Source organism: Perognathus longimembris, chromosome 9 (assembly GCF_023159225.1).
Source record: "Perognathus longimembris pacificus isolate PPM17 chromosome 9, ASM2315922v1, whole genome shotgun sequence".
NCBI lineage: Eukaryota > Metazoa > Chordata > Mammalia > Rodentia > Heteromyidae > Perognathus > Perognathus longimembris.
The window spans coordinates 38,708,300-38,732,608 of NC_063169.1; the positions used below are offsets into that span (position 1 = coordinate 38,708,300).

The window sequence follows — 24,309 nt, forward strand, 5'->3', positions numbered from 1 at the left end:
TATTTTCACACAATGGGGAAAAGTACTAGAGCTTTTGTATTTCCTTATTAAACATGATGGGATCATTTGTTTAAATTTTTAAATGTTTTAGGCAATACTGGGATTTGAACTCCTAGCCTCACTCTAGGCAGGCACATTAGCACTTGAGCCAGTCCCCCAGCCTTTTTAGCTTTAGTTATTTTCCAGGCAAAGTTCAACACGTTTTACCCAGGCACGTGTGGGCAGTGATCCAGCTTACATCTGCATAACTAGGATGACAGGCTTACACCAACACATCATCCCATGCCCAACTTTTTTGTCAAGATGGGATCTTGACAAGCAATATAAGCATAAGCCACTCATTTTGTTCATTATGGCTTTGTAAGTAATAAAGGATAGGCTCATATTGATATTAAAGTGTCCACTGAATAGTAGATTTTTATATATCTGCTTTATCTTCCACACTATGGCTAGAATTCTGCTTATTTATATCCCAAATGAACTTTGAGGAAAAGTCCTTGATGTTACTCTGGAATATCTGGTTAAATCTTTTGTTCTGCCCCACAGTCAGGATTTTTCCAGTCACCAGCAGTACAGCTCACAGGAGATTAAGTAAAACTAACTGTCCATTTACTTTTTAATATATGGTTTCAGACTCTCAAGTAGTTGGAGGAAATTTAACTCCCATCTATCTATCTTTCCCTACACTAGAACATGTTATGAAACTATAGAATGGTATCACATCCAGGACACTGATAATATGCCCATGAGTCTCTATTAAGATACAGTATTAATTCACCAATCTATACAAATAGCCAACGCATAATATATAGACATGTATATATACATATGTATTTCCTGTGTTTAGGAATGCCACTTTATTAGCATACATTAAATGTAAAGGTTTTATTGGGATTTAGCCACATTTGTATGCCATACATGCATGTAAAGACCTTGGATCATATCCACGCCATCCTCTTGTATTTTACCCATTCCATTCAAATATCTTCAACCCAACTTAAGTATCTGCAGTGTGAATGAGCTGGGAAAGAAATAGGCATGTAATAACACACTAAATATAGTTCAATTTTCTATATTAGAATTTCAATCATAACCATTCTTTATGAAGAATAAACTTAAAAGAGGTAAATATACTAAGATTAGTAAATGAATTTTACTATTAAGTAAGCAAATTGTTTTGCTTTTGAGTATGATATGTACCACATTCTAGCAATAGAGACTTCCAGTGTTTTAATTAGATATTGAAGAAAAGTTTGAAGATGAAAATACATGGTTTTTAGAATATTGAAGGAAAATCAGGAAGTACCTTTTCACAAAACTCTTCAATGAGTAAATCTGTTGAAAAGATAGGTTGCTTTTTTCCCCTAAGCCAGTTCAGTCCTTACTGTTTATCTTATTGCTATTTTTCTTTGAGTATAATAAAAATGTCTCTGGTCCTTTTATGTGTAAGAAAATAACATGTTTTGCATAAAGGAAACAATAAGCTTGGTATGAAGGCTCAAGCCTTTAATTCTAGCTCTTGGGATCTTGAAACAGGAGGATTAAGAGTGTGAGACTTGTGTGAGCTTCATAGTGAGATCCTGAACCAAGAATAACTTAAAATACATTTCTGTTGGGCAAAGAGAAAAATATATTACTCAAAGAAAAATGCTCAATTTGACATTGAAATTAAGGATACTCATAAGCCAGGAACTAGTAGTTCATGCCTGTAATCCTAGCTACTTAGGAGGCTGAGATCTGAGGATCCTAGTTCAAAGCCAGCCCAGGCAGGAAAGTCCATAAGACTATGTCCAATTAACTATCAGAAAACTGGAAGTGGTGCTGTGGCTCAAAGTAGTAGAAGCTAGGCTTGAGTTGAAGAGCTCAGGAACCCAGACCCAGAGTTCAAGCCCCACGACCAAAAAAAAAAAAAAAAAAAAAGTCAAAATACAGTAGACCCTAAAATATAAAAAGTAACAAAATATGAACGAATCAGCATGTGAAAGTATAAATAAGCCACAGTTCAGAACCTTCTTAAGGGCTGGGGATATGGCCTAGTGGCAAGAGTGCTTGCCCCGTATACATGAGGCCCTGGGTTCAATTCCCCAGCACCACATATATAGACAATGGCCAGAAGTGGCGCTGTGACTCAAGTGGCAGAGTGCTAGCCTTGAGCAAAAAGAAGCCAGGGACAGTGTTCAGGCCCTGAGTCCAAGCCCCAGGACTGGTCAAAAACAAAAACAAAACAACAGAACCTTCTTAATAGACACTGATGCCTGCCTCTCCTTTTTTAGTGTCCATGATTCATATGTTTGACCTTTTAATGTAGTCTCAGAGTTCTTGAATGTTGCATTTGTATTTATTTGTTCTCTTTTTCTTCATCTCCAGCTAACTTTTTCTGTTATATCTACCTTCAATCGCTGATATTGTGGCTTTCATTTGATTAAGTCTGCTAGAGAGGCTTCTGACTGAAATTGCTATTTCAATATCAAACCAGACATTTATATATAGTAATACAAACATTGGCATCATCCCTTATTCTAAAAATCACATTGTATATAGAAGAGAATATCATTGCTAGAGAGGGAGTTATGGAAAATGATTTGTGTAGGAGTTTAGAACTGGTTAATAGTGGTAATGAGGGAAGAAATGAGGATGGAGAAGGGAAGTGTATGAGGCTGAAAGTTAGCAAAATAATTGTGCAAGAGTATAACTCAATTGTTCCAGGGAAGGATAATATAATCAATGATTATATTGAGATAGATGAGTTGACGAAATCAGCAGAGGTCAAATGAACCATTCATTGGGAAATTTGATAAGTTATATGATAAAAAGATGATAAATTATAGATTTTAAAACAAAAGTCCCTCATTCCTTGTTACGGAGAGTGCACACTTGTTTATGGGGCTTTCTCGGTACAGTAGATGGTCTCTGTGGCCTTCCGATTTCTGTGGGCAATCCATTTGTGATCATGTATTATCGAGGTATGGCCTGTGTGTTGTCTTCCACGTTCATTTAAGGTTCTGGACTTGAAATGGCCACTGGAGTGATGTGAATAGATCCCACTCCGTCCACACTGAACACATGACAGCTAAACTTACTTGTAGCCACTAGCCTACACAGGATTCTTGGAGATCTGGTGGTCTCAGGGAAATGAACCCAGTTTCCTCTATCGCATATGATCTGCCCCCAGTTTTGTACTCAATGTGGATGTATATATTGGCCTTTAGTGATGATTACAGTAACATAGGGATTTTTAGTAAAGCTTCTTAAATACAGAAAATAGCAGCTCTTGCATAATTTATTGTGCAAAAATCAAATGACATTAGAAATGATGTTTAGGAGATATGTCTGATTCACCTTAACATATCAAAACATTAAAATATGTTTCAGTATGTCATTAAAAACAATTGCCTTACTATGGTTCTACTTTAAGATATTTTTGACTTTACAATACTGCAATTCAATAAGCATATCTGTGACCCAGAATTCTTTTGGTAGGTACTGACTAGACTAGAAATCTTATTCCATGGTCTCTTTTCTGATTAAGTATTATTTTAGACTCCTTGGTCTGGAAGTCCCTTATCCCTTTCTCTTTCCTGAGTGATAATTGCTCCCTTACTATCTAAGCTGAAAAAAATTCTTTCTATTCCCTTTAAGGGCTTTCTAATCCCTGGAATGGATGGATCTTCCTTCCATGGGAACTCACTTTCACCTGAAACTCCTCTTCTCAAACCATGCTAAATCAATACTGGAATACTGGAATACTGTCATCCCCCAGCATTATAAGGAACCACAAGTAGAAGAATCGCAGCCCAGGTAGGCCTAGGCATAAGACAAGACCCTACTTCAAAACTAACAATGTAGGGCTGGGGATATAGCCTAGTGGCAAGAGCGCTTGCCTCATATACATGAAGCCCTGGGTTCCATTCCCCAGCACCACATATACAGAAAACGGCCAGAAGTGGCGCTGTGACTCAAGTGGCAGAGTGCTAGCCTTAAGCAAAAAGAATCCAGGGACAGTGCTCAGGCCCTGAGTCCAAGGCCCAGGATTGGCAAAAAAAAATAATAATAATAACAATGTAGGAAAGACTTGGAGGTGTGGCCCAAGTGGTAGAGTGCCTGTCCTATAACATGTGAGGCCCTGAGTCCAATCCTCTCACTACCAAACAAACAAAAATTCCATAAATGTATGTGGCATAGATTTAGTGAGTGCCATACTATGGAAAGAATTTTTTTATCCACTAGTTAATAATTAAAACCAAAGTTGATCAAGTCCTCTTTGATCCCTTGATCTTCAGTGTGAACTATTACAATATTAGAAAGAAGCATAGGTTCATATAGTCTCTGTGTATTCCACTTACTACCACACTGTAATCTCCATATTAATTCAAAGAATTAAAGTTTAATTATCAAAGTTAAAGGATTTTTTAATGTTTAGTTGATCCTAAATTCAATTACAGATACAGAAAATCCATACACTAAATAATGCTCTCTGAAGACATCTGAAGTCAAGTTCTATGCTTTATGTTGGGTCATTTTTGTTCAAGGTTCTGATGCTGCTTGTCTCCCAAATAAGATCAGGTTTTGAAATTTCAAAGCATTCAATAATTTCATGGCAAATAATCTAATAGGTTGCTGATTTTGCTTATTAAGATAGCTTTGTAAAAATAATTAAAAATGATCATTTTCATGGCTGCTTTTTTTTTTCCAACAATGTGACTACAATTCTACTCCTCATTTAAGTCCCAGATGAACTTCAAGGGAAAGTCCTTCATGTTCTTGTGGAATATCCTGTCAAATCTTTCACTCTGCTCCACAGTGAAATGATTTTTCCAGTCGCCAACAGTGCCTAGTAGAATACGCACAAGGACAGCACACAGGAGAGTAAGCAAAACTGTCAGGCAAGGGCTGCACCGATCCATTGTAACCCAAGTTAAATATGTGTGGGTTTCCATGGAACTTATTCTTTTACTTTTACTTAAAATAGAGGGATAAGTCACAAAAAAACTTAGGAATTCAGTAGTATAAAAAATATATGTATAGTCCACATTCCCGTATATTAGTATTTCTTCATTTGCTCCCTTCCCAGTCACCACCATACTTTTGTAAAAAAAAAAAAATCCATAAGATATATGGATATATTATTTACTGTGCCTCTACCAATATACAATGAATCTTAATACATTTTATTAGCTATATACTTTTCATTTCTACATTGCTAAAGCAAGACATACAGATACCCAACTAATGGTGTACAAGGTCACACTGTTTGCAGCAGTTTTATTCAACAGGAGTTTGAAACACTCATCACACCTTTTTACAGTAAAATCCACAATTGGGCATTTTTAGTTGTCAGATAAGTTGCATCAACATTACTGTTGGCCTTTGCAACAGATAGCAAACCATTATGGTGGGTGTGAGAATTGCCTTGTTTTTGGCCTAGTCAAGGAATGTGACACTAAATGACAAGGGAGAAAAAAAATTATGAAATTTCAAAATGGCCAATTGTCATACAATACCCAAATAGTTACTTATAAACCTATGCCTATTATCATAATAGTACCATGAGTCAATTAAATAATAAAATATAAATGAAATAGTATTTGTTGATTAGAATATTATACTCATTTAATTTAAATGAGGGATAGGTCATGGCTCAAGTGGCAGAGCAAGCACAGCCTTGAGTAAAAAAACCTAATAGCACAATTCTTCCCCAAATGTCAGTAATACCCACTAAGAAAACATTATTTTTTAACAATTCCTGGTATGTAATAAGATCACAGTTTAAAAAAAAGGAACTTATTTAAAATAAATGGATTTATGGCAGGTAAGTTGAAACAGAAATCACTCAAGCCATGCACCAGTGGCTCATGCCTGTAATCCTAGCCAGCTACTTGGAGACTCAGTTTGAACCTAGCCTGGAAAGGAAAATGTGAGAGATTTTATCTCTAGTTAGCCAGCAAAAATCTATAGAGGAGTTGTGAGTAAGACAAGTGAAAGTTAGAGGATACAGTACTGGAAACTGAGACAGAGAAAGAGAGCTAGTGAGAGAAAGCTTACCTCCTAGCATAATCCAGTATAGGGGAAGTTGGAGGAGAGAAAAGGAAAAATGGAGAGAACTTAACTTCTAGATAAGTCTAGTAGAAATAAAGGAAGACAAATTTGCATTTTTCTGGTCTAATATATCCACTGCCTTCAGATAAGACTACTTTAAAATGTTGAAGAGTTGAGTCATGTCATATATAGTAACCAGTTTTTCTTATAAAACAAGTGAAATGGGCTGGGAATATGGCCTAGTGGCAAGAATACTTGCCTCGTATACATGAAGCCTTGGGTTCGAATCCTCAGCACCACATATATAGAAAAAAGACCAGAAGTGGCACTGAGGCTCAAGAAGTAGCCTTGAGCAAAAAGAAGCCAGGGACAGTGCTCAGGCCCTGAGTTCAAGCCCGAGGACTGGCAAAAAAAAAAAAAAAAAGACAAAACAAGTGAAATTATCAGATTATATACTAAAACAATGGTAGGATAAACATATTAGAAATAAGATTATTTCTCCTAGAGTCCAAGGACTGAAGTGAACACAATCCCTGAGCATCACCTTTGCGCAAAAAACGTCCATCGCTGTTTCTTGTCCCAATTTCATCACTTAAAATGACATCATAATTTGCTCGTGCATCAGACTTCATTTTCTCAAATGAAGCCTGTATCACGACAGCATCCACATCTTCTTCACTAAGTTCTTTATCAAAAAATTTGCTGAGTTTCAGCACTGAATTTCTGAGGTCCTGAAATGAATTGAAGGCATGAGAAGTTATTCATCCTATGAAGAGGTGCATGAGATATAGTGAAACATGGTGTGATCAAGAAAGACTTACTTCTAGAGTGCAAGGTGGCTCAGTATGTGAAAATGAATCAGTACAATTTATCACATGCAGAATGGATGGAAAACTGACTTATTATCTCCATTTATATAAAAATAATTCTAATAAAATTCAGCATCTTTGTCTGGTAAAAGTAATGAAGAAAAGAGAGAGAGAGAGAGAGAGAGAGAGAGAGAGAGAGAGAGAGAGAGAGAGAGAGAGAGAGGAGAGAGAGAGGAAAAGAGCCCACTCAAGAAACTAGCAATCAAAAGAAACAAAGAAGGCCAATCCTGGAGAATTATTAGGGGATACTTTCAAAATTTGTATTCTGATAAACTACAAAATCTAGAAAAAGAAAAGGGTGAATTTCTAGATGCATTTTGGCCTATCAAAACTGAATCAGGAGAATATAAACCACATAAAAAGATATATAATAGAAAATGACATTGAAGCAGTAATAAAAGAGTCTTCTAACAATAAGATGCTGGGACTTGGTGGGTTCATTCTGAATTCCACTAGAACTTTATAAAGATTGAGCATCAATATTCTCCAAACTAATCTATGAAATAGAAGCAGAAGGAAAGTTATTAAACTCATCCTATTAAGCTAGTTTTACCCTAATACCCAAGTGGTTAAAGGCAAGGGAAAAGGGTAAAAAAGTAAAAATTTTTTTAAAAGAAGAAAATTAGAAGGCATTTTATTTAATTAACATAGATACAAACACTCTCAATAAAATAATTTCAAAGAGGGGAGGGTGGGGTCAAGAAGATAGGGATTGAATGAAAAGGGAAAGTGGGAAGAATGTAGGCAGGGATTTATTGTATATACCACAGAATTGAAAAAAAATAAGGGAAAGAGTGGGTTGAAGGGGGTGAAGATTGAAGGGATGTCACAGATCAAAATTCATTGTATACCTAATCTGCTTTGTTAAATGGCAAAAAAAAATCCAATATATAACCTGAAAATTAAGAAAAGTGAGAGGAGTGGATTGAGAGGGGCAGATGAGAATGTTGAAAGGGGCAACATTGATCAAAACACACTGTATAAACTGCTTTGTTGAAGGGGAACTCCTTTGTATGACTCCTTAAAGATAATTTTAAAAATTCTAAAAACATCATATCACCAAGTTGGTTTAATGAAAGGAATGCAAGGATGATTTCAACACATGTAAATCAGTAAATGTAATACAGCAAATAAACTGAATGACATGAAAATCACAGCATCATCTCAATAGAAGCAGAAAAATCTTTTGTCTGTCATTATTCTTTTATGTTAAAAACACTCTGAATATACTAGGAATAGAAGGAACATATTTCAACCTAAGAGGTATACATGACTAATGGCTAACAGCATATTCAACAGTGGGGAAGGGCTGAAATATTTCCTTTAAAGCCATGAAGGAGACAATTCCATTCTCCTCACTCTTCCTAGGATTCCTAGCCAGGTTAATAAGGCAAGAGAAAGAAAGAAGAGAGATTCAAATAGGAAAGAAAAAAAAATGACCCTAGGTACAGATGATATCATCCTATAATTAGAAGACCCTAAATACTTGGCCAAAAAATTTCTAGATCTGCCTAAGTTGCAGAATATAAAGTTGAGACACAAATATCAATAGCTGTTTCATATACTATGATTCAGTTGGAAAAGAAATTGCAGAGAAACAATTTTATTCATAATATATTTTTGAAAAAAGAAAATTACCTGTGAAAACCATAAAACCTTAAAAAAATCAATATAAGTAGATGCCAAAAGCTTCTGTTCTGAGCATGGGAACATGAGACACCTCTAATATTCAATGGCTGGCAGAAATAATATTGTGAAAATGCCATACTACAAAAAAAGAACCTAGAGATCGAATTCAATCCCCATCAAAATCTGAAGTTTAATCATTGCAGATATAGGAAACTGAATCCTAAAATCCATGTAGAAATACAAACTTCCCTAAAGAGCCAAAGTAATCTATTGTTATATCTGTTCTTTCTTGTTATCTTTAATAGTTGCAAAAAGGGAGGTTATATCTGTTCTTTAGACTTTTTCTTTTTCCCACATAATGCTAACAAGTCCATATAAATGTATACACAATGAACCCTGATTAGACTTCCTCTCCATCATTTTCTTTCCTCCTACTTTTTGTAAGGCAACCTCAACAAGCATCTAGTTTTTACACAGAGCTACTTCCATTTGCTTTCTGAGAAAGAGACCTTAACATACATAGGAATAAAAGCACAGCCTTTATAACAAATGGGGCTAGGAAAACTGGTTACCTATATGTTAAAGACTGAGTCCTTATTTCTCACCTTGTACAAAAAGAAACTCCAATCGAATCCTCCTGTTCTATTGTTGACATTACATTTAAAGTTCTAGGTGAATTTCCTTTGGTGTACCCTACGTGGTTACTGTATATGATTTTGGTACACTGGATATTGCATATATGCCTACCTGATGTAGGGAAAGGAAAGAAAAATGAGTGTGTAAGATATCACAAGAAATGTGCTCACTGCCTTATTATGTAACTGTACCCCTTTTGCATAACACCTTGTCAATAAAATTAAAAAAAAAAAAAAGAAACTCCAAATAAGTCAAAGATCTCAATGTAAGACCTGGATCTTTGAAACTTCCACGGAAAAGCACTGGAATATAAACATAGGAAATTATTTCCCAGTAAGACTCCAATTGCACAATAAATAGGCTGCATCCAATTAAAAATTTCCACACATCAAAGGAAACAATTAACAGACTCAAGAGCAACTCATAGAATTGGAGAAAGATTTTGCTAACTTTTCTTCAGATGAAAGACTAAAACCAGAGCATGTAAGTTCTCAAAAAATTAAAAACCAAAAGAACAAATTATTAGATTAAATGAAAAAATGAACTAAACATAGTTCTCAGAAGTTCAAATGGCTAAGAAACATTCAACAACCAAAGCCATAAAGGAAACGAAAATCAAAATGAAATGGAAACCTCATTCACTCCAGTCAGAATGAAAGTCATCAAGAAAACAACAGCAAAAAATGCTGGTGAGGATGTGGAAGAAAAAGAATGCTATACACTGCCAATGGGGATAAAGACTAGTGCAACCATTATGGAAATCAGAATGGGGGGTCATTAAAAAGCTACAGTATGACCCTATCATACTGCTGTTAAGCCTGTATCTGAGAAAGTATAAATCAACATCCACTAATGTTTATTGTAGCATTTATTCACAATAGCCAAGCTATCAATCTAGTTGCCCTACAACTTATAAATGGATAAAGAAAACGAGGAGGTTTATACATATGAGCTATATACATAGCAGTAAAGGAGAATGAAACTATGCCAGTTTCAGGAAAATGAATATTGAGTGAAATAAGTCAAGCCTCCAAACAAAATGTCACGTGCTCATGCTCAAATACAAAATTTAGATCTAAAATGAAAAAAATGGGCTGGGGATATAGCCTAGTGGCAAGAGTGCCTGCCTCGGATACACGAGGCCCTAGGTTCGATTCCCCAGCACCACATATACAGAAAACGGCCAGAAGGGGCGCTGTGGCTCAGGTGGCAGAGTGCTAGCCTTGAGCGGGAAGAAGCCAGGGACAGTGCTCAGGCCCTGGGTCCAAGGCCCAGGACTGGCCAAAAAAAAAAAAAAACCAAATAAAATGAAAAAAATATGGATTTGTGGGCAAAGAGAGACTCAGGGTATTCAAAGGGAAGAAGAGGGGAAATAAGAAGGAATCAAGTATTGAAGAAACAAAGTACATTTTATATGGATATATATATATATACATCTACACACATTTATATGCATATATCTATTATATATTTATGTATATGTACACAAACATGACCCACATGTACATGTGTATACATATATGCATACACATACTTATGTATATGTCTGCATGCATATACATGTGTGTATATATTACATATATGTATGTATATGTGTAGAGATTGCATTGGGAAACCTATCAAATATTGCTTCTAAAAGGGAGGAAATACAGATGGGGATTAGAGAATATAATACTAGGGGTGACTTTTCTCAAAATACACTCTATATAGTCACGTTTGGAATTTTCACACAACCCACCTGTACATCTAGAAATGCTAAATTAGTTTAGATAGGTGTACTGCTGGTAATACCAGGGTATTCAGGGGACACAGATTAGGAGGAATGAAGTTTTAAGATATGACCAACAAAAAAGCTATTGAGATTCCATCCCATCAAGCTAGGTATGGTAATATGTGCCTATACATCCACTCATACTAAAGTACAGATAAGAGCCTCATGGTCTGAAGGAAACCATGGGAAAAATGTGAGATCTTACCTTAAAAGTAACTACAGAATAAAAAAAAAAGTCTGAGGATAGAAGACTAAACAGGAAAGAGGGGGAAAAAAGTAAATAATTCAAAATGTATTACCCTTTCAACCCACCTTCTTCATTTCTTCATAACTCAGGAATAGAATATTGAAGTCATGTCTGTGTTCATACCAGCCTTTAATATGATCAAACCACCGGCTTCCTACCACTGAAGGGAAAGTTCAGTGAGAAGCAAGGTCAAAAGGTGTTGCACTTACTGAGAAACAGATTGTACAATTTCTTTCCCAGTTTAAAATTGCCAGAAATGAAAAACAAAGATTTTACCACTGCTATACACATGTCTGTCTTCAAATATTGTTTTATGGAGCAATCACATAATTTTCATATAAATGCCTCTCCAAACTTTATGCAAGCAGGAAAGCAACAATACAGAATTAAGAAACCCACAGATTTAAGTTAGAAGGTGTCTTTAAGACCATTCTCTTTGTTTTCCTGTATCATTCTCCTGAAGAGAATACCTTGTCCCTAGTCCCCTTCTTATTTTTTAAGATTCCAATATAGTAACATTTGTTCTTAACAGAGAGGCAGAACATGAATGTAATCTAAAGAAGTGATATCCTAACCCCACATTTTGCAAGGCTCTTTTACCAATCCATGCTCCCCAGCTGCCCTATAAGGCCTACTACATCTCCATAACAAACCGAGAACACATTCAGCCAAACATTAGTTATGCTGGAATGAATGACTCTACATTCCTCTCAAGCTCATATATCTTGATATAATATTGGTAAATATCCTTAGTCTGACTAAAATACTTCTTAATCAATATGCCTTTGTAACAGGACAATTCCCAAATGATCTGGCAAGACAGAAAAACTGTTGGGTAGCATTCAGAGTTAATGAGCATTTCTGATGACATGTGCATTTCATTGTTGTTCTCCATCATTATGAAATATATTCCCTAAGGTGGGAAAATTTGAATAACTGGTAGTCTTACTTTATTGTGACATTCCTTTTTAAGTTGTTGCTAAGTAAGCAGATTCACAGTTACCTTTTCCATCTAGAAAGGTTTCCATATAATGTTCTATGGTATCTGAAGCTTCTAATAGTGACACCAAATTTGAAAAATGAAAAAATGAGACCAAAACATCTTTAGGATTTCTGTAGATATAAAGCATCTGAAAGATTATGAAATAATTCTTGGTTACTTTTACAGGATTTTTTAGCTAAATAATATTTTAATACAAAAAGCAATCATCATTATTTTCATCCACTCATGGAAATTTAGGTGGTTATAAACTTTTTTTACTGTTACAAACACTGTTGTAATGAATGCTTTTATTTCCATGACATATGGCAAGAATGTAGGACAGATTTGTAAACATAAAATACATTATTTTTAGCATTGATAAATATTGAGAATCAGCTTGCATAGAGGTTGCACCATTGCAGCCACGAGTATTTTGGGATACCTGATATATTCCATAGCCACAGTAGTATTGGAAATAGTGAAACAAGGATCTACTTATTAGATAGATATAAATAGTTATCTATATATAATAAGAAAGAAAAAGTTACACATTAAAAAAATAATTCAGGGCTGGGGATATGGCCTAGTGGCAAGAGTGCTTGCCCTGTGTTCAATTCCCCAGCACCAGATATACAGAAAATGGCCAGAAGTGGCGCTGTGGCTCAAGTGGCAGAGTGCTAGCCTTGAGCAAAAGGAAGCCAGGGACAGTGCCCAGGCCCTGAGTCCAAGGCCCAGGACTGGCCCCACCCCCAAATAATAATAATAATAATTTGTAGCAAGTACCAATGGCTCATGCCTGTAATCCTCACTACTCAGAAGACTGAGATTTGAGGAACGTGGTTTGAAGCCAGCCTGGGCTAGAAAGTTAGTGGGACTTTTATCTCCAACTAACCATCAAAAGACCAGAATTGGATCTGTGGCTAAAGTGGTAGACTACCATCCTTGAGTGAAAAAGCTAAGAGACAGTGCCCAAGCCCTGAGTTTAAGCCTCAGTATTGGTACACATATAGAAAAACATGTAAAATTGGTTTAAGGGGTTTGGAATGTAGCTTAGTGGTAGGTTGTTCACCTAGCTTGCACATAGGCCCTAGGTTTGTCCCCTAATATTGCAAAACAAAAAGGAAATAAAAGATGAAACAAAAGAATTTAGACTGTAAATCTTAAATTTTTGAAAAATAATAAAACAAATATTTTTGTGTTTTTTTGCCAGTCCTGGGGCTTGAACTCAGGGCCAGAGCACTGTCCCTGGCTTCTTTTTGCTCAAGGTTAGCACTCTACCACTTGACCCACAGCGCCACTTCCGGCTTTTTCTATATATGTGGTGCTAAAGAATCAAACCAGGGGCTTTATATGAGGTGAGCACTTTACCACTAGGCCATATTCCCAGCCCAACAAATAGTTTTATAAGCTGGTGACTGAAGCTTGTAGTCAGGAACAGTTCAAGGCCAACTGGGCCTAAAACACGGTCTCAAAATTAAATAAATTATACATATATATGAAGATGTATATGTATGATTTTTTAAAGAAAATTTGATAAATTTTGAAACTAAGTTTAAATATCCCATAAAGATATACAAATTTGCAATATCTAATCAGAAATATATCTTTCAGAAGGTGAGACAGGAAGATTGCCTGGGCAAAATTAGGGAGACCATATCTCAGAAACAAATTACAAGTGGAAAAATGACCACATTGACAAATATTTGCAAGTTTGACATGAAAAGCTACTAGTTAAAAAATAACTCCTTTACTACTGGCTTCAGCATAAATGAATAAATATATTCTCTTCAGAAATATAGCTAGTAGAACATTCTGGTACTTGCAATTGCATTTCTGGTTATATACCTAGGGAGACTTATGCAAATATGCCTGGGGGACATGACAAAAATGTTCAGAGCAGAGTGTGTTATAATATCAAAACGCAACATGAAAGAAGGTATTTTGTCTATGTAAACTCCATGATATACTTTAGCTTTTTTGCTCTTCAAACCTCTCGGTGCTAAGTAATACGGAATGTGGGAAGAGAAGAGACGAGGTGATGGTCTTTGGGCATATTCCAAATGATGAATATTGTATTCAAGGAAAGGGACTCTATCAATTGTTTTTATGTTTTCAGTCCCATTGCGATGCTCCTCATAAAAAATCAAGCTGAGTATCTGCTGAGTCCATATGGTACCTGAAAAATAAATAATCCTATTTTCAATGATCAAGTTGTTTTTAATAATACATGCCAACAATTAGGTCATTCATCTTAAAGTCATGTTCATTTATTTGTCTAAGTTTGTTGTGTGAATCTAGTGGTAAAATTAGTAAAGATGAAAGTAGGAACTCTTGGGGCTGGGAATATGGCCTAGTGGCAAGAGAGCTTGCCTCATATACATGAAGCCCTGGGTTCAATTCCCTAGCATCACATATATAGAAAATGGCCAGAAGTGGTGCTGTGGCTCAAGTGGCAGAATGCTAGCCTTGAGCAAAAGTAATCCAGGGACAGTGCTCAGGACTGGAGTTCAAGGCCCAGTATTGGCAAAAAAAAAAAAAGATAAATAAAATTTTAAAAAAAGTAGGGACTCTTAATTCTTTTCACATAAAGAATTGTGATTGCTCTGATTTCTAAACCGTGATGATTCAGATTAATTGTAGCACTTTGCCTGTATCTCTTATGCTCTCTGTGAGGTCATTTTGTATGTTTAATGTTTGATTGACATGAAATAGTTTCATTTAGATTAGGCCTAGATGTGATCCAATGAAATTAGTTGAGGCCTTGTTTATTAATGCTCATTTCAAAACGATTTAAGAGTAATAATGTGGACTTGAACACACAACTCCCATTATTCCAAGGAAGACAGCAATTCACCACATGAAGTAGAGCTTGTAAGCTTGAATGTTCTGGTGATGATAATGTATCACAGAGCTGGTAGCAATGAAAGCTTTTGACATCTTCAAAGGCCCATTACAAGCACACATCACCCATTCCAATCTTGACCTAGGGCCTCAAGGTGAACACCTGCGACACTAGGTTATGTGGTAGTCATATCAGTTGGGTGATCATAGGAAGATGCCTGATTTGTGTGGTTCTTTCGTTGCTAAGTCTTATTACAGCTCAGTGTCATGGACTTTGCCTGGCTATCATAGGTAATTCTGTAGAGTCTGTGAAGATACAACAAAAACACAACTGAGGTCTTATTTTCACAAAACAAGCAATGACCTCACATACTTCTGTAATTATCTAGGTTTTGGTATGGTCACATACTGGGTAAATATCACTTGTTTCATACTAACTGTTTTGTCTCATCAAAAGATCCCCCCCAAACCACAGGCATCCATGAAGATTAGTGTGACATAACTTTTTTTAAATTGTCAAAGTGATGTACAGAGGGGTTACAGTTTCATACGTAAGGCAATGGGTACATTTCTTATATAACTTGTTACCTCCTCCCTCATTCCCTCCCTCCCGACATAACTCTTTAAGGAGATACACATAAACAATCTGGCTACTGTGTCACAAATGACAAAAATCCTGCCTCTGACCCGAGTCTCTTGTATTTCTCTGCCAGCATCTATGAAACCATAGCAAGTAATGTGTTAGTGTATATAGAGGGCAAAATAAGACCTTGGGTTTCAGATTTACAGTAAGAGAATGACCTCTTCAAAGTATGCTTGAAATTCTCCAATATATTTACACATCCCAAAGGTGAAAGACAAAGCCCATGTTGAAGTGAAGCAATGTATTTCCCAATGACTTTAATTTACTTTTATGAACAAACCATGTTTATCCTTCTTGTTTTGGGATAGTAATCTCATAACTAAACAAGCAATTTTATGTAAAACCTCAACTACAGCTCTGCTTCTTAGTTTGCTTAATCACTGTACAATCTCAAATTCTACCTAAGAATCATGTTTGCGCACCATGATCCTTTCAATTGCACCCTCAAGTGTAACTTGGGATAACAGGTGTGTGCCACTGATTCCAGATAGGGGTTGAGAACGGGGATCTTCTGAACTTTGGGGCCTGGACTGTCTTAAACTCTGATCCTCTTGTCCTCAGCCTCCTAAATAGCTAAGATTACAAGCATGAGCCACAATCATCCAGCTAGAAAATTAATCTTTGTGGGAGGCAATGCATCTCTAACAAATGAAGCATGTACTACTTGGTGAAATAATTTCTGGCTGATTCAAATCCGTCCAACAGACTAAGCCAGTAGGTCAGCATTTACCAAGTTCTACTCTTAGTTTAGGATCTGACTTTACATTTGTTATCAAAATTGACAACCCATGCTTTGTAAATGGCCTTATATCAAAAACCCTTTGTTTAACTTTTCTCTGATTTCAAACGACAGACTGAGCTAATGCTTATTTCTGGGAAAGAGCTCATTTATATACGTATTGCCAAACCAAAGCAATGACTAGCATACAATAGTCTACTACTGTAACTGTAGCTAATGGAGAGACTGAGATCTGTAGATCTATGGTTTAAAGCCAATCTGGGCAGAAAAGTCCACAAGATTCCATCTCCAAAACAATCACCAAAAAGCTAGACTGGAGACATGACTCAAGTAGTAGAATGACACAATAAGCAAGTAAGCCAAGCAAATGTGCCAAGGCCAGGACAAACAAACAAACAAACCAAAATCAACCAAACAACAACAAAAGATAACCCACTGCTTTCACTTACCAGATTTTGGATATGTAATTATGAAAACATCATCATCTCTAATTTCAAAATCCTCTATATTTTTAAGGAACTCAATGTCAATTAAAGCACGTTCAAAATTATAGCCTCTATAGTTAAATAGGTATTCATTTGTGTTTTCCATAATTATTCACCTGCAAGTAAGAACATACAATTCTCAGGTTCTTTGGATTTTACAATGACTATTACTTGGTGAGTGCTCAGTATGTGACAAGCATCATTTAAGTAGCTTCTACATATCAATATTCACTATCATAAACATATTACACATATCAGGTGATTGAAACTTCAAAACACCCAAGTTGTCTTTTTAAAACTTTTTATTATTTTAGACATGAAAAAACAAAAAGTTAAGCATACTCTCCTAAAGTCCCATGAGAGAAGAATTATCATGATTCTAAACATACAGATGAGGAAATTTAGAAGAAACAATCCAACCCAAGTATTCAAAGTTGCACAGCTTAGCAAGCCTGAGAGCCTTGGGTAACACAATGTGGTCACAGAATTAATACTTTTTAGAGTTTCTTATTATGTTCTACTTATTACTTTTTTATTTATTTTATTTTATTATGCCAGCACTGAAGCTTAAATGCAAGACCTTGGGCTGGGAATGTGGCTTAGTGGTAAAGTGCTTGCTTAGCATGCATGAAGCCCTGGGTTCGATTCCTCAGTACCACATAAACAGAAAAGGCTGTAAGTGGTGCTGTGGCTCAAGTGGTAGAGTGCTACCCTTGAGCAAAAGAAGCTCAGGGACAGTGCCCAGGCCCTGAGTTCAAGCCTCAGGGCTGGCAAAACAAAACAAAACAAAAAAAAAAACAAGTTTGTAAACTCAAGACCTTGCCTTATATGGGCTTGTTCTCTCTCAGGTGGAACTATACAACATGTGTCATAGCTCCAGTTCAGGTTTTTTGTTGGTTAATTGGAGATGAGTCTCTCAGATTTGTTTATCTGAGCTGTCTTTCAGTGAAGATCTTCAGATCTTAGACTCAACTTGTGAGTAGCTACAATTATAAACATGAGCCACCAGTGCCAACCAATATTTTCTATTCTTACTGTTTACATAAAACAGAAACTTTCAAAAATAAGAAATGCTTAATAAACATGGGGTTTTCTGGTATTTTTTCTAATATGTTAATGATGTTTCTGGAAGAAGCTTCTGAGGTTTGGGATGGGAGGTCCAGGGTTTCCATTATTCATTTGAATAATTCAAATTTGAATTATTCATCTGAATAATTATTCAAATGAATAATGGAAACTTCTTACCTGGTACCAATTGGTTTTACTTGACAAATGTTCCTCCAAATGGCTCCAAGATACTAGATGGAAATGATAATTTCTAACAGAAGATTCTAAATCTGAAATTGGATATAAATCTAAAGTAAAACACAAAACCTTTTAAAATCTGCACCAGCCAATCTGCACCAGCCAATCATTTCTATGTGATCAGCCTGAGAAACTTTTACTGGCTGTGAAATAGGTAATAGTATGCAGAAGAATATGTTCTAAGAACATTCAATTTAGAAATTTAGAACTGCAATATACTTTACTGTTTTTTAAAAAATAAATTTCGTGTACACTAAGAAACTGAATTTGATAAAAGCTAAAAATTTGGATTTGTCTGAATGACATGTCAAAAAACAACATTTACATGTTTGCCATTCAAGTACCCCATCTTTAGTCATTTGCAGGGAACTAGTAGAAATCCTATTAGAATCAGTTGGGTAAAGCCATTGTGGGGGCTGTGACTTGACTTGATTTGAAAGTTGTAATTAAGATCCTATTAGCATTTAAGAGTTTTTCAGGCTGGTATGTAGCTCAGTGGCAAAGCACTTGCCTAGCAAGTGCAACTTCCTGGATTCGATGCCCAGTACCCCCGCAAAAAAAAAAAAAACACAAAAAAAAAAAACAGGGGGCTGGGAATGTGGCTTAGTGGTAGAGTGCTTGCCTGGCTTGTACGAAGCACTGGGTTATGTTCCTCAGCACCACATATATAGAAAACAGCCAGAAGTGGCTCTGTGGCTCAAGAGGTAGAGTGCTAGCCTTGAGCATAAAGAAGCCAGGGATAGTGCTCAAGACCCTGAGTCCCAAGCCCCAGAACTGGCACAAAAAAAAAAAAAAAAAGAGTTTTGCTCTCCAGAAGTTGAAGTCTACAAATCTCAAGAGGCATAGATACAGAGCGACATTGATGATGACATTAAACTTTTCTTAAGGGAAACCTTAGAGAACTCTATCTTTAATTAATTTGTCCATAGAATGGACAAAGTGCCTAAGTGAAAAATAGAGTTGAAGTGAAAAGCAAAAATCAAGTGTGGATCACTACCACACACCTCCTAATATCTCACTAAAAATTCACCAAGGATTCCAGAAACTGAATCTTGAGGAAGAGAGAATTTCAGGTACTACTACAATCATTCTGAATGAAACTTTCCCTATCTTGTGTCATTTATTATGCTTAGTCACTCAGCTGGTGTTTTTACACCATCAGAGGAGACAGAGAAAGAGACAGAGAGAGACAGAGACAGAGGGAGAGAGAGGGAGAGGGAGAAAGACAGACAGACACTGTTCACTGTTAAAGGCATTTGTGTCATAGAAACAAGGTAGTAAGAGCAGCATGAGAGGAATTCATGTAGGAGATTATTTGAAGTCTCAGATAAATATATGTGTATATACATATATATGAAAAAGATTGTACTTAAGTAGCAAGGATTGTTTAAAGCTTCTTATTCTTTCACTGTGGTACAAAGAGAAGAAGGGAAAATAGTTAAATGAAGGGGAAATTCAAATGCATAATAAGCAGAATAGAAGGAGCAACCTGAAAAACACTCTCCTCCTGCCTTTACTACTTACAGTTGCAGATCAGCTGATGAAGAAAAACCACCTCTGATGAAATGTTAAGAAAAACAGAGTTTGAATGTTGCTGAAGAATAAATACTCTGTACAGAATTTGTTTGGCCAATGTGGAATGTTCTAGGAAATGTCTAGCTCAGCTTGGATAAATTTGATAGGAGTTTGCTGATACTAGGAAAAACATATCAATTATTACAGGAATTGTAATGACCTCTTACATTTTGGATTTACTTCAAGGAGAGGTAGGACAAAGCGCACATTTACTCAATCACAAGTTACACAACTAAGAGCAAGATATGTTGAACAGCAAGTACAATATGATTTGAACAACTTACTTGGATGTGATTAAAGATAAGTAAATGTTTTTAGACTTGAGATTCAGGTCCATAGAAGACATATATTATATATACATATAAATATTATATATGTATATACATGCACACACACACACACACATATTTGTGCTGATCCTGGGGCTTGAACTAAGAGCCTGAGTGCTGACCTTGGGCTTTTTTGCTCAAATTTAGTGATCTGTCACTTGAGCTAGAGCTCCACTCTGGCTTTTTTTTTTAGAAGTTAATTGGAGATAAGTGTCACGTGGACTTTCCTGCCTGGGCTGAGTTTGAACCATGATCCTCAGACCTTAGCCTCCTCAGTAGCTAGAATTAGAGGCGTGAGCCACCAGTATCTAGCATCTTGTTCTATTATTAATCTCTCTGCCCAACTTATTTGTTCTGCTGCAAAACTGGCAATAAAGATGGCAGGTTCTAGTTGCTTTATAAACTCATTGAATGTATAAATTCAGTTTACAATGCCCAGAACTGTCCTTTCCCAGAAATGCCCTACTAAAACTTTTTCTTTTTTATTTCCACAGTAATTCCTATTTCTCTCAGGTCTGTTGTAATATCTGCTTTGAACTTTTCACCCATTCTTTATTTTTCTGTTGCCCATATGAGCTGCTCTTAGATATTAATTCTCGAGTTTCAGAATTTGATCCAACATATTTCTAATCTTTTTTTTTTTTTTGCTTGTTTTGTTTTTTGCCAGCACTGGGGCTTAAACTCAGGGTCTGAGCACTGTCCCTGGCTTCTTTTTGCTCAAGGCTAGCACTCTACCACTTGAGCCACAGCGCCACTTCTGGCTTTTTCTGTAGCTGCGGAATCGAACCCGGGGCTTCATGTACACAAGGCAACCACTTTACCACTAGCACATATTCCCAGCCCTCCATATTTCTAATCTTAACAAGCAAATCTCCCCTGATAAGGATATATTGTGAAATCTGCACGTGATTTATTAACCTTGTGCATATCAATCCTGTCTCTTGTTTCTCATATTTGACTAAATGCTTCAAGGTTTCTTTGAGATGCTTGGGGTTTTCTCTGTCTGTCTGTCTGTCTGTCTGTTTCCTCTTCCCCATGCCCCCATTCCTTCTTCCCTCTGTCATAGTTGTCAGCTGTGAGACAGCTAGAACAATCAGTAAGGAGACTGGAATGAATTGACAGCAGTGTATGTATAATCAGAGTCAGTGTTTTGTTTTCCTCTTTTCTGTACCTAACAATGACGTAATAGCAAGGAAGAGATGCTAACAAGAATCAGGAGAAATGACATTGGGAAGGCAGAGAGATACTGGACAAAAGAACAACCTGTGATATCTTATACTAGAAGCAAAGATAACACAAATAACTGTGCAAACAGGCCAAAAAGACACCAGAGTTGTCATGGAGATCTGCATCTGCGTTCTTCCGAAAAAACTTGAATATTATAATCAATAATCATAGTACAGATCATAGTCTAATGAGTAAAACAAGAGATTATAAAAAAAGAGATTATGATTCTGTGGCCATCTGTGTAGGTCCACACATATAATCCCAAAATTTGGGCGGCAGAGGCAGGGAGGATCATAAGTTATGGATCTGGGTTATGTATAGTGATGAACTGCCCAAACCAACAACAAAGTGGGTACTGTGATTCACACCTGTAATTCTAGCTACTGAGAAAAGGAAGATTTTGGTTTGAGGATATCCCAGGCATTAAAGTATGTGAGACCCTTTCTCAATAATAGTTGGGTGTGATGTCTTATGCTTGTCCTCTAGTCAGGATGCTAAGAGTGGGAGAATTACAGTTCCAGGCCAGTCAGGGCTGAAAAGTCCATGAGACTCCGTGCTGGACATGGTAGCATGAACCTGTCATCCCAGCTATGGCATGAAGTAAAAAACAGGATAAGGGCCCAGGCATATGCCTTGACAGGGAGTGAAACTCTATCCAAAAATAGCTAGGGATAAATTTAATGCAGTAGGTGAAAAATCTCTATAAACTTAAAATTATAAAACACTGAGTAGCTGGATAAGACACAAATGGAAAGTGATTTTCAGGTTTACTGAAATTTTTATCACAGTATCAGTAATCTTAGCCCTGCTAAGCACACTCAAGATTGAATTTCACCCCAAACTTTGGCAGGGAATCTTGAGGCTTAAAGCATTGTTATAGAGAATTCAGAATAAGCTTCTCTAAGCTTTAAATCCTCATGTGTTGGTAATTATATCCTAGAATAAGGCTCACCAGAAATTTATCCTTTCCTTTCTAAGATCTCATCAAACCCAAGGAAAGGCTTTAGGGTATCATGAAAAAGTTCAAGCTGAGTGCTGATGGCTCACACCTGTAATCCTAGCTACTTGGCAGGTTGAGATTGGGAGAATGATGGTTTGAGACCAGCCCAGACACAAGTTTCTGAGACTCATTGTCAAGGGAGAACTGGACACGGTGATGTTTGCCTAGGTAGGCCAACAAATGTAACATAGGCAGATGATATCCAGACGTATTCCAGATAGAGAAACCAAACTTTATCTAAAAAATAAGCAGCAGTAAACAGGCCCAGAGTTATAGCTCGTTGATAACATGACCTGCCCACAAAGAGTGATGATTCAAGTCCAAACCCCAGTAACACACACACACACACACACACACATACACACACACACACCCCACTTCAAAGGCAATTCGCTGACTGCAGCTCCATCAGTATATCATATCTGCCTTAATTTTTCCACATCAGAAAACTACCCTACTACAAAACCCAAGACCTGTCACTCTCTTTAAATAAATCTCATTGCAAAAGTCTCTATCATGTCTGGGTACTATGACAAGTGACTACAGGTAGGCTGTGCTTCCTACTTTTTCCATCATAAGCCAACAATAATGGAAAATTATTATCTGTTAGCTCTCATTAATTCTTTTTCTTTTTTTTTTTTTTTTGGCCAGTCCTGGGGCTTGGACTCAGGGCCTGAGCACCATCCCTGGCTTCTTCCTGCTCAAGGGGAATTTACTTATTCTGTAAAAATAATGTCTATCTCTTCCTTGTTAATGATTACAAAACTATTTGTATATTTTTGGCATAATCTCTCCCTCTTACCAATCCTTGGAGAAATTCATATATTCCTTCATCAGACTTCATCCTTTTCAACATAATATCATAATATTAGAACTGTCCAATAGATACTTTTCCTTGTTGCCTTAAAGTAGGATAACTCACAAGAACAATTTCAGCCTTAATAGTATATTCCCATCTCTCAGAGGAGTTGAGCCTCAGTAACCAAGAAACTACCAATGCTCTACCTAGTCTACAAAATGAAACTGACCCCTTGATAGGAGTTGTTCTTCAGAACTGCTGCATCTTGGAAGCGCTCACAGCAGTTCAAAATGATACTTATTCTTTTTCCAGAAGACTGCTACTTTGGTATTCACAAATCTAGCATGATCTAAGATAACATAAGATATCTATGATATCAAGAGGTTCATTTGAAAAATAAACATTTTGGGAGATGACAATTTTCTCTAGGATTGTTCTGGGACAGTCTTAGATGGCTTCTGCCAGCGATTGAGATCCCTAATCTCAATACATATGGCAAAAATTTTTGGCCTAATGATTTTGGAATGCCTACTCTTCCAGGTTAAAGTTTCTCCATTTACATTTAATATTTCATGTAAGATTCTAACTACTTCCTCTATAGGATCAGACATCAATATCATTTCTTTAGTAGAATGTGATATGTAGTTTCCTTTCTGATATATCAGAATTTCATCAGATTTCTCAGCTAAAATCCTAAAAATTCAGAAAAGCATAGAATGATGTATTTCAAGCTCTGGGAATGCATTATTGCCAACCATGTATATTATATCCAGCTAATTTGTTCTATAATGTTAAAGGATAAATAAAAATCTCCGAGGTTAAGCACAAATTAAAGCAATTTGTTACTACTAAGCCAGCACTGCATAAGATAATTGAAGAAATCACACACAGTAAGAAGAAAAACAGTCACAAACATGAGACATCATGAAAGAATAAATTTCACAAGAGAAATAAAAAAGTACACTGATCCAAATTAGGAAAGAAGCAATCATGATCAACTCAAATCAACAACTTCCAAAGATAAGTAATGATGAAACAAAATAACAAACTGTACTAAAATCTACCAGGAAAAAGATAACAAAATGATAGCAGTCAGAAAACATTTTCCAGAAACAACACTAAATTAATAGCAATTCTAATTAAAATATGCAGATTGATTGATTAGATTAAAAAAAAAGACAGAACTATTGATTACC

The 24,309-nt window shown here is 36.3% G+C and overlaps 1 protein-coding gene across 1 annotated transcript; it reads right to left on the reverse strand.

Moving 5' to 3' along the window:
* Positions 1-4,342: 4,342 nt before the first annotated feature.
* LOC125357695 (amine sulfotransferase-like) lies at positions 4,343-16,984 on the reverse strand. The gene is made up of 6 exons (XM_048354630.1): positions 16,843-16,984; positions 14,138-14,346; positions 12,192-12,318; positions 11,254-11,348; positions 6,581-6,767; positions 4,343-4,831 (listed from the first exon to the last, which is right to left on the reverse strand). Exons 1-6 carry the CDS (start codon positions 16,982-16,984, stop codon positions 4,710-4,712), a joined length of 882 nt encoding a protein of 293 aa, XP_048210587.1. The 3' UTR covers positions 4,343-4,709.
* Positions 16,985-24,309: the final 7,325 nt, after the last annotated feature.